Here is a 12428-nt window from a genome sequence, read left to right as displayed (position 1 = left end):
TGATCAAAGTTAATGAATGTATATGGTCCCACTTAAATAAACCAAATGTCATACCCAATATGTAAGCATGTGATGAAAAACAAATACACTAAGTATGATGAACATACATAGCGTGAAAAAATAAAATAATGTACTAAGTATGCGCTAAATGAACATACGTAGCATAAAATGTCATGTAAAACGATGTACTAAGTATGCACACAATGGACATACATAGCAAAAACATAATGAAAGCATGTACTATATGTGTACTATTGAACATAACAAGCATATGATATGAAAACATGGAAAGCATGAAAGTAACAAGTAGGCACATGTGTTTCACCCCAAAATGTTTGAAAAACAGTAAAAGAGGGGTACTATGTACTCACTTGAGAATGCTTAGAAGTCCTAGGATAACCACCAAGCAATGCTAGAAGATCACGGAATCAAACGACACCTATATAGGTATCTACATTAATAAACGGACCTATTCGGAGGATCGGGTAGTACGAGGGTTCGTAAACCAAATAAGTATGGGAACTTATGTAGTATGGTTTAACAAGGCCTACATACTAAAATGAAACGTATCCTAAGTGCTTTTGACCCGTTACAACCCGTTTAGGTAGCTTATGCTACTTTAACGCGTCGTTTGCGTAAAACGCGTTTGGAACGCCTAATTAGCCCTAAGACAAGTAAGATATGCCTCAATATGTTTAATATTGTTGTTACATCAGTTTAGATACCAAAAATTATGTTACATAGGCTTAAAATAAATTTTAGCGTAAAAAGGGTATTTTGGTAATTTTCCTAAGGCATAAGAACTACTTATCATACAACTACTTAAACGACGTGACCATAAGGTATAACCTCGGAAGGTTATTCCTTATACATTATGGTCACCTAAAGTATTTGGTCGGATCCTAAAGACCAACAAAATGGGTCGGGTTCGAAAGCATAAGCGATTGTTTAGATCGCTTACCTTTACGACCCTAGACAAGCACAATTCTAAAAGCGACGAGCTAAACATGCTAGATCATGTTTAGTAAAGTTAGAAAACAGGTTTGGTATTAAAACAAACGGTTTTAATACCCTAGAGTAGTTTGGTTACAAAATACGCGAGAAAACGCATTTTGGCCGAAACTACGACTCGTCACTGAGCCTAGATAACGTGGTAATCTGTAGGTATAGTTACTAGAGACTATAACCATCGTGATTACGCTCACGTTATGAACTTCAAACGACTTCGCGTTGACCATAAACTGGTCAATGCAGAAAGTCAAACACAGTTTGACTTTAACGATAAAACGAATGAAAAGCACGAAAGAATACTTACAGAAGGTCCCCGCAAGCTTTGACCCGATTCACTCTCAGGTAGGAAGCATATACTTCCACTTAGAGAGCAAGAATCAGATCAAATGTGAGGAATGCAAGTGAAAGCAAGTGGGTATATATAGAAATGGTAGAACCGTTAGGATCGTTTCTCGATAATCGAGCTTTAATCTTGGCCCTCCACTTGGGCAAATGGTTTTGCAATACAAGGGGTAGCTAAAAACCATCAAAATTTGCCCCTAGATTGATCAAAAGCATGTCCAAATTCAACGAATACCAGCTGCTGTTTCAGAAACTGGTTTTCTGTTACTGGGCCTTTCACACGGCCCGCGTAAGATATACATATGGGCTTACACGGCCCGCTTGGATAACTATTCAGAAATTGCAGTTTTAGTCCCTGCACTTCAGAAACATGTATTTTGGCCCATTTTTGGCATGTTTAAGCCCCGTTAACCTCATTTCAAGGCTCTAAGATGAAGTTAAAGTGTGGGGAACTTGAAATATGCTCAAAAATATTCCGGATGTCGGTTCGTTTGGCCGTACGATCGCGATGTTTGCTTAATTACGACGGAATGCGCATAAGCGCGAAAAACGATCCAAATTGCGCGATGAATGTATTTTTCTCATGCCAAACACTAAAATAAAATATTTTAATGCTTGCATAAACTTTTAGATGTCCGGAAGTATTCAGAACGTAAGTTATGCGCGAAAATGCAAACTTATGCACTTTTTGACGCTTTTAGTCCCTGAATGACCCAAAAGTTTATTTTAGCACACCGAACCCCTCAAAGCCTATTTCTAAGCTATGTAAAGGATATTTAGGGTGTGTTTAACTTATGGGCATGTTCCAGAATGTTCGTTACAGTTCAAATCGGCATACTTTCACAGTTTGTCAATTTTAGTCCCTGTAAGCGAATAAACTAGATTTTGCCATACCAAAGCCTTCAAAACTTATTTCTAAGTTATGTAAAGGTTATTTAAGGTATGTTAAGCATAAATTGATGTTCCGGAGTATTTGTCGCGTTTAACTGATTACGTTTACGCACTAGTTTGCGTATAATTCTCCAGAAAGCGATATAGAGTTTGAAAGCGGATAAAAGTCAAAACATGAAAAACATCAAACACAGATAAACAAACATTGGGATCAAATAACTTTATTTCATTGATAACTGAATTGTTTACAATGATTACAAGCACAGATGTCACAAGACTCTCAGTTGATGGTAACCTGACCTCAGATCAATCTTGGAGTAGTAGCTCGACCCTTGCAACTGGTCGAATAAGTCATCAATACGTGGAAGAGAATAACGGTTCTTCATTATCACCTTGTTGAGTTCGTGATAATCTATGCACATATGGAAGGTACCGTCTTTCTTCTTCTCTTTCGTTGACGCGTCAGTGACAAGTGCCAAGATAGCGGTGTGCCCCTTTCGTAAACACTTCTAGGCCTTAAGAAAGGAGATGATGCCCACTACAACACCACTCTTGTCGCCTTGAACTTCGAGAGGTTCTTTACCAGAACGGGGAATACGAATAATCTTCTCTTTGCATAGGATCTCTGCTTGCTGTTGGGATAACCAATCCATCCCAATAACGATGTCGAAACTACCCAGAACTATAGGAATGAGATCGATGGAGAACGTCTAACCAGCTAAGACGATGTTACAACCCTTGACTATGTGTGTGGCCTCTAAACTTTTACCATTGGCTAACTCTATGACATGTTTGGTGTTTAAAGGAATTGGTGTACGTTTAAGTATTTGACTAACTTTCAGAGACATATAACTGGTATCTGCACCCGAATCAAATAAAACAGTAACATAAAAGTCATCGAGAAGGAACTTTCCCATCACCACATTAGGATCATTCCTTGCTTCACCCTGCCCCAGCACGAACGCACGACCCCTAGCGCCGTTGTCATTATTGTTTCCCCCATTGTTGTTCCCATTGCCCTGATTATTGTTGTTATTCTGATTTTGATTTAACTGGGGGCAGTCCCGCTTGAAGTGGCCTTCAGCACCACACTGAAAGCATCCCCTGTTGCCTCACTGCTGTTGCTGCTGCTGGTTCTGTGGAGCTGGTGGTTGTTGTTGCTGGTTCTGACTCGCAGGTCGTGAGCTCCTGCAATCCTTAGCTTCGTGACCCATCTTGAGACACCTCTGACAACGACCCTTGTTGCACTGACCATTGTGGTGCCTCCTGCATGTATTGCACTTCGGAAGGTTTCCTCGATATCCACCCTGCCTTTGACTACCAGAAGATTGCTGACCAGGGCTCTAGTAGTTATCAGTCTTTCGTTGCTGTGCCTAGGACTGAACTGTAGTCGAACCCTTGCTAGAATCCCCATCCCATTTTCGCTTGTTGTCACTGGGAGTAGCAGAAGTAGTAGTGGTAGCACCGATACGCTTAGGCAGCCTGTTCTGTTCCACTGCCTGATCTGTGAGACGATGAGCAAGACGAGTGACATCCTGGATGGTAGCAAGGTTAGCCAAAGTCACATGGCTTTGAATTTCTGGTACAAGACCCCTGAGATACAGCTCGATATGCTTGATGGGAGGATCCACCATAGTTGGACACAAGATGGCCAGCTCGTTTGACCTTTTCATATACGCCTCTATTTCTGACCCTGTCATCTTCAGGTTAAAGAACTCCACTTCCAACTTGTGGATGAAATCACGACTACAGTATTCCCGCTTGATCAGTTCCTTAAAGTCGTTCCATGGGGTGGCATTGGCAGCTGCCAGCCCTAACATCTGAACTTGCGCATTCCACCAAGTCAGCGCAATGCCTTCGAGAGTACCATTGGCATACTTCACCCTGCGAGCCTCAGGTCATTCACTGTAACATTCCCAAAATTTTTACTAAAGTTATTACACGAATAGGTCATGGGTAAGTTGACCAATAGAAAAATAAGGTGTTTTGGCAAACATAGGAGCCATTTGATAATTAAATTATAAAAATACATTATCTTTGGACGTATTCCATTTTTAATAAAACTTGGTTCAAAATAAAGATAAGATTTTTCCATCCTAATGACATATTTATTGTTTTATAAAACATCATATTTTAGAAGATATACGCCTCAAATAAGTGAAGCAGTTAAATTAATTATAATATGTAAACTAATAAAACAATAAAAGCATTTCACTAAAATAAAGTGTACGTCATATTCAAATAGAATAATAATATTAACATTTGAAAATTCCTTATGAATGCATGTGTGCATTAAAATTTAATATATGTGTGTATTGATTTAAGAAATCACAATCCAAGTTGATACGTGGCTGCATATCAAACAAAGCTTTGGCTTCAAGGAAGTTGGGGGAGTACTATAAATAGAATACTTCCATTCAAACTCTCATTGTTCATTTTCCTGCCTCTCGCATTCCCTCTCTAAATATTAGAGATTCTATATTTCTAAATAATAATAATAATAAAGCCCTATCCCGTTTTAAGTGTTTTAACCCTTGACCACTGATATCCTGTCCGACTGACGTAGGGCCCCGTAACGTATGTCAAGGCTCTACCTAAATTCGTTGTGGTTCTGTCTCGTGACGTAGAGATAAAGTGGAATTGGGTTACTATACTTAATGTGAGTGCACTATATATTTTATTAACTAATCCAGGAGTTGTACCAAGATATATCAACCCTCTAAAAATATTTCTGACACCCCTAATATATTTAGAATACCCCTATATGTCTTAAATTACACCCCGTATACGAAAACCGGCCCCGAATAACCTTTATTTCATTAAAAAACAAATAAAACAAGAATTGCCAGTCGATCGCGGGCCGCGTAGAAGTAAGCTTAAGCTTACGCGGGCCGCGACAACTCAAAGATAAACGAAAACCTGGTGCCGCCACGTGTCGATGACTCAGCAAACCTAGCCGCCTTTTCTGGACCTCGCGGGCCGCGTAGCCCTTAGCTACGTCTTATGCGGGCCGCGTAAAACTGAAGATCAGGCCCTATAAATAGAAACGATCGGCTGTTCATTCAAATCGTTCAAAAATCAATTTTCTCGCTCAATTTCTGCAGTGTAGGCCCTATACCCGGGCATTATACCCCTCTAAATAGCGAAGCTCTACCTCGTTGTAAGTATCATAACCCATGGATACGTATTAGATACGCTGCCCGATTGATCTAGGGTTCCGTAACGGCTGTCGTGGTTCTGCCCGACGTAGTCGTTGGAATACCGTCTCGGGGAGGGTATTACTAATGTTAAAATGGGTTATTATACTAACACGTGTGCATTGTTTATTTAATTAGATTATAACCAGGAAGTCACAAAGGAAAGACCTATAATAGCAATGTGAGTAATCCTCTTTTTATGTAAACCTTTTTGTGAGTAATCTCCTTTTTGTTAACAGTTTTTACAAAACCTTAATTATTTTACAATGCAATTTAGCAGTGATTGAGTCTTTGTAATTCTACAATTACTGCCGGTATGTTGGGGTTTTGTATACAAAATGTGAGTAACGTTACCATTGGACAAAGAGTTAGCCAATGTGTAATATGACCCTCTAGTCAGACTTGACACTACTGAATGAGTAATTGGGTAGATATAAACATTGTAATCGCCCTCAATACTGTTTAAATTGAATTCATATTTTTTTGATTAAACTGTGATTCACCCACCAGTATTTCCTGTTGATAAAATGTTTTAAACACGTGTTTCAGGTAACTTAGTGTGAAGCCCATAAAAGCCAGCGAGAGAGCACTGAAGGCTTAGAAAAGTGGCAATAAAAGTTACCTAATTAAAAAGGAGAATTATTTTCAATAATTGGGGTTATTCCCTATAAATGTATCAAAATGAAAAATCGGGTTTTGTCCCACTTATAAAAATATTATCAGAGAAACTTGGCTTTTATCCCATTTCTTTAAATTAAATATTTTGGTGTTTAACTCTGATAAAATATTTCCTAACTACGGTCCTGATGAAACTTTCCGCTGCCAAATTAATAAACACCGATACCACTGAAACTGGCTCACGGCCGCCCGCTCCCGGAATAGGGGTCGGGGGTTGTGACAGAAGGTGGTATCAGAGCTATGCCACTGGTTTAAGCCCTTTAGGTGTTCTTCTAATACCTAAACCCTTAACCATTCGTGTGTTACCCATATCTGTATCTTACACTTATGCTATAGTATATATATACATATATATATATATATATATAAATGATATATATTAATAATATCATGACTTAGTAAACTTCTTGATATCTTATATATCTACTATATCCATATGTATATATGAGAATATAATGCAATATAATTTTTATAATAATAATGGAATATTAATATTAATAAAAGATAAATGCAATTTAGATATGATACTTTGTAAATATCATGATATAAATATTTAGATAATATATATTATACCTAAATGATTTTATAAATTCTCCGAATATGTAACTCTTATTGTATCTTACAATATGTTAGAAGAATATATTCATAAGATAATATTTATTTTTATCCACATATTTATGTGAATACAATTCAAAATAAATTATAAAAATACTATGATATTGGCATTAATATCTTAAATATAAAATAATACCCTTAGGTATGATATCCCTAAATACCATTAATGAAAGTAGTATATTTTATGATTTATGACATAATTTTTCTCGAATTAAAAGATATGTATTTGTCTAAATTTTGATAAAACATACAATTATATTAATTATGTTAAAAGATAATGTTTTAAGCATTATTTAAACTCAATAATTTAAAATACTTTGTAAATCACTTCATAATTCTTTATCATATTTTTAAATATTAAATATTATTTATCAAAATTTGATAAATTTCGTAAAATTCAGAAATTTTGTATAAAGTCAACATTTATGATAATTAATATATTAAAGATTTTATATACACATGCTCTCTAAAGAAAAATATTTATGATATGTTGTTATTATCATCATTATTTATATTAAATTTTGTTTTAAATTAAACTAATAATGGTAATAATAATATTTTTGGAAGAATAAAATATTTGACTCTTGAATAAAGTTATGTTAGAAAGGATTTTATATAATGTAATCCTTAAATAAAAGAATGAACACAGTTCGACGATTCTAAAATTTAAACATACATACGTATACCATAGAAAATGCAAAATATTTTATAAAACAGTATTTATGAAACCAGAATACATACCACAACTTGATACTGTGATTTTGATGCATAATACCTATGTGTCAACAGGAAATAACTTAAAACTTATTTGTAAGTCAAATGTATGTATATTTTATATCTACGATTTGTATCAATATTATAAATAATATATTATCCATGAAGTAAAATATGTACAAAAATATTTAGTACGGTACAACAATATCGTTTAAAATATATATACATATATTTCCAAAGGAAACACTTTTTCCCATTTGATAATTTCTATTAAAGTCATATGTATATATATATTATGATAATACTTCATTCTTAATATTTCTTCATATGTTAAGGATCGAATTTAGAAACACCAGACTTTGTATTGGTTATTACGAATATTAAATAAAGTAGTATTTGAATTAAATTATAAATATGTTATAACAAAAATTGAGTCAACCTGTTAAGATTTAATTGCTTTAAAAAGAATCCAGAAAATTATATCTCTATTAAATTTATTTTTTTCTGATGAATTCTCTTTTTGTTCTAAAATATTATCTTCAATAAATTTGATAGAAATTTATTCGGTTAATATCAAGGAATAAACAAAGTTATGAAAATAAACAAGATAGCTAATACAATTAATCGTATAACTGGATTTTTCTAAAGTTGATATTATAAAGGAAATTTTACAACTGTATACTTATACGTATGTATATACAAGACACAAATTTTCTTGTTAATATATATATATATACAATCAAATGTCTTTTGCAAAAAGGACAAGATTTTATATAACAGAGGAAACAAACCTACATGTTTACTTAAGATCTATTTTGATACCCAACCTTAATTCAAAGGATATCCGTATTAGCACCACATCTTGAAAAACAATAAATGAGTCAATAACAGAAATCTCAGAATTTCATATAAAGCTTTTACCTTATACCCTATAAGCCCTGGAAATTAAATTAAGACAATATAAAAGCTATTACATCAAAGGAAGAAAACATATAAGATTCCATTTTCCTTATAATTTGATAAGATATATAATAAAATGTTAAGATATAACATGTATATGTTACCTTAAATATCATCGCATAATGCTGATAGCTATGACCATAATGATGCTAAACAAAATATGCCTGTATAATTGCTTAGTTCTGTGATAATTATATCTGAACATGTTTGTAATTCAGATGTCAAAGGAAATGGCATGTGACCAAGAAATTCAGGCTAATAATGGAAACTCTTTTGATAAAAATACTATAGAAAATATAATAGCTCAAGGAATATCGAACGCCATACCTTCGATCATTGAAGCTATTAAAATTTCTATGCCTATAAACGAGAACTCTACTATATATTGTAAGCATACCCATCACTTCATACGTAGCCCTAGTATCAACGGAAGTCATGATATTCGTATCAAAGCTCCATCTTCCAAACGAAAGAGAACCACAACCTATGGCTACTCCTATAAGGAATTCTACTCTAACAAATCCTCCAAGGACAAAGGAATGAAACCAGAAATCGCACAACCTACCAGCAACAGCAAAAAGCACGCAAGAGAACGTTATTTTAAGAAGACACTTCGTTGTAACTACTGCAAGAAAGCTGGACATGTACCAGAGGAATGTAGAAGGAAAAGGGAAAATAACGCATGTTACAAATGTGGAGATCCAGGTCACTTCCGTCACTACTGCCCAAAACTATCTAAGGCCCCCGACAACGAGAACAGAAACCCAGATGAAGCTGAGAAGAACGCATAAAAAATTATAACACCCGAGCCAATGGCAACTTTTAAAATAAAGCACCCTTATATTTTGTCTGCACTTAAGTATTAGTTGACTTTTGATTCCGAATAAAACTTCATCAATAAAAGGTCTTTGTTTTTTTTTTCTTTCAACTCTTATTTGCCTCATCTCTTGACAAATTCCTATGTTATACATTGTCTGTCATACATGTGAAATTATTTCAAACGCTCAATTATTCGCGAGTTTTAATGCATATTTCGTTATACTCACTCTGGTAATCTATATGACTGCCTAATATTGACTTTTAATAATCGAGTCAACCGATTTCTTGGAAAACTCCTCTTCTTTTCAGAGTTACCAGATTTTCATTGAAATCATTTCTTGTCAATACATACATCCATTGTTGGAATATGTCCAAACCAAGCTCAATTGTTTGAACTTGCTCATTTTTTTTGGGTAAAGGGTTACCCCGGTGAATCTATTAAAACAACCGCCAATAAGTACAAGTAGTGAGGATGTGTTCCACACTAGTTCATATACAGGACATGCCCCATATATGTAAAACAAAAAAAACAAGGACAACTATGACACCCCATAACCTAGCCTACTATACATCAGTAGACGAAACAATGCAAAAAAAAAAAAAAAACCAAAATCAAATCCTCATCCGCCATCATCAAAAATGAAGTTGCCAGAAACCGGCAACCCCTTCACATGAACCAAAAAAGATCTATCCATTGGAGAATTTTGCGGAAGAGGTGCTAGCCTTTGCTCTCGAAGATGATGGATGTAAACCCGAGGTCATAAACTCACTAGTTTCATTATAGAACCCGACGACCTCCTCCTCATCCGAATCCTGCTTGTCACTAGTAGTCTGTTCAACTTTCTTCTCCGCACGACCCACAGTATTATCTCCCTGATTACCATCATCGTCCTTAAGAATGTCAAACGGGTTTGATGTTGAAACCTGGTTATTCACCGGACTCCTCAAGGACGATTTTGGTTTAGGCTTGACAACTGGTCTATACACTACCTTCGGCTTCTGATTTTTCATAGGGATACCTTGATTATTAACTTCCTTTTTTCTTAGTACCCACATCCTGAAAATCATCATTATTCTTTCCAGAATCCCCACTTGAAGTCACCTGAGGGTTCTTTGGGCATGAGCGATCATCATGACCAAACACACAGCAAGAGGAGCATCTAAGAGGCTCCCAATCATACTCAATTTTGATCTCTACCTTTGAAAAACCATTACCATCCAAGGATGGAATTGCAACAGTAATACTCTTCTTTAACTCAGCCTCCGCCTGAACCTCAATAAGTGCTCTAGCATAACTGCTTCTTCCCCAAGACTCAGCACACATCGTGGCAGTGTACGAATCCAACATCTTAGGATTACCAATTTTAGAAGCAACCAAGCTAAGACCATCCTCGGTAAAAGCCACTAATGGCACATCATGCATCTTGACCCAAACCGGAACAGCCTTAATATCCTCTTTTTCCATCTTTAAATTAGGCGACCATTCTCTCAAGATTATCGGAACGTTTCTGATCAACCAAGGCCCATCCTCTAGCATTCGGTTCATCCCTTCCTTAGTACTAAACTTAAAGAAAAAGAACCCATTTGCATTCATCATTAGCCGTGACAAACCATATTTTACCCAGTTGTTTTTAGCGAAAAAATCGACCACCGGAAAAGCCAACCGTTTACCAAGAAAATATCCGTACAAAGTATTAGCATACCTATCATTGACTTGTTGAACCGATGTCAACGGAATAACAACATCAGCACCCTCAACAGTTTCAGAGGATTCCATCGCCCTAAAGTTCACCTTAGAATTCTCCTAGGCGTTCTTAACAATATTAGCAAATGATGTAGGCTTTACAACCCCCGTGTTTCGTAAATTTCCTTGTGTATCCGACATATTCATTCCCTCCAGACCTGATAATGTCGAAAATCCCATATTGGAAAAATCCCAACCACGAACCGGTTGCTCAACATGTGGCTTTGCAAACCTTCCCTGAGTGGCCGACAATTCCACACCATTTACATCCGTTGATGATGAACCCAGATTATCTGATTGAACCGGTACAGTGACCTTTGTGAGTTCATCAATGATGTTTATTCCACGTTTTGGCTGCACAGTATTACCATCAACATCCAGAAGACGATCAGCAATCTGTTTGAACGACAAAGCCGGCCTTCCACCAGATTTCAGTCTATCATCCATTTACACGTTAACAACTCTCTATAATCCTACTGTAAAGAAAAAACACGAAGCCCCAAGAAACCTTACGAACCAGATAACAACAAATCAAAAGAGACCCGAAACCCTAAACTAGCTGATGCCCTAACCCATGAATCTTACAAATCGGACCGAGAAATTGATAAATCAAGGCTGATCGATTCAAAAAATCAATCCAATATGCTTGAAACAGAGGTGACGGCGGCGATTGAAAAGAAACTGAAAAAAAACCCTAGCCGACAAAACAAAGAAATCCGCAAACCAGAATTGAGAATTAGATGTTTGAATCTCTAATCCCTAATCTGATCTTGACGAATTACGCTGAAGAGACTAGGGTTTCAAGATGGGACGAAATCGCCATAGCTAGAGAGAGAATTAGGGTTTTTTGTTTGAACTTGCTCATATATATATTCAATTTCAAAATCCCATATGATGAATCGAGATCATCATATTCAAGGTAATTACGTTATTCGAACTTGTTTAAAATCTTCAATTTCGATATATCATTTGTTAAAACCACGACACCTTGCGGTGGCGATTTCTTTGAAACTTGGATTCATTTCATTTTCACACCTGAGGTACAAATTTATTGATTCATTATCCTAAACCAGTCTAATTTCTTATTCCAATGTACCTCCAACATTTCTTTCATCTTTGAATTGATTCTACAATATTCATTTGTTACTTTATATGAAATATCTTTTGAAATATCCAGATTCACTTCCTTTCAGTTAATTTCGAAAACGGTGAATTCATTTGGTCACCGTAATTATTGAATTTTTCAGTCACTACAACACCTTGCGGTGTCTGTATAAATTTGTAGCCTGTGCTAATAATAAACCCTATTCACACGTCATTCGTTGAATACTATTGTTTCTACAAGTCATTGCATTTCGAATTCTATGCCTCTTTTTTTTTTATTTGTGAAACTTAGTCACCTTGATAATGATATCATTTCATCCCATTCAGTTAACATCAAACCCTAAAACTAAGTT

General features: G+C 35.6%; 2 protein-coding genes across 2 annotated transcripts in view; one reads left to right on the top strand and one right to left on the bottom strand.

The window, feature by feature from the left end:
- LOC110943009 overlaps positions 1–9199 on the top strand; it is a 52778-nt gene extending 43579 nt beyond the window's left edge. The window contains exon 2 of the mRNA XM_022184769.1: positions 8627–9199. Within this exon, the coding sequence (XP_022040461.1) occupies positions 8627–9199 (573 nt within the window). The remainder of the gene's footprint in view (positions 1–8626) is intronic.
- Positions 9200–10254: 1055 nt separating this feature from the next.
- LOC110943010 lies at positions 10255–11004 on the bottom strand. The gene has a single exon (XM_022184770.1). It carries the CDS (start codon positions 11002–11004, stop codon positions 10255–10257), a length of 750 nt encoding a protein of 249 aa, XP_022040462.1.
- Between the last annotated feature and the right edge of the window lie 1424 nt (positions 11005–12428).

This window comes from Helianthus annuus, chromosome 5, assembly GCF_002127325.2.
Source record: "Helianthus annuus cultivar XRQ/B chromosome 5, HanXRQr2.0-SUNRISE, whole genome shotgun sequence".
In the NCBI taxonomy this organism is placed as follows: domain Eukaryota; kingdom Viridiplantae; phylum Streptophyta; class Magnoliopsida; order Asterales; family Asteraceae; genus Helianthus; species Helianthus annuus.
This window is presented reverse-complemented; position numbering and strand designations above follow the sequence as displayed.

What these genes read in the sequence shown, in the direction of transcription:
- LOC110943010 (XM_022184770.1), bottom strand. Translation starts at nt 11,004, where the DNA reads ATGGAATCCTCTGAAACTGTTGAGGGTGCTGATGTTGTTATTCCGTTG.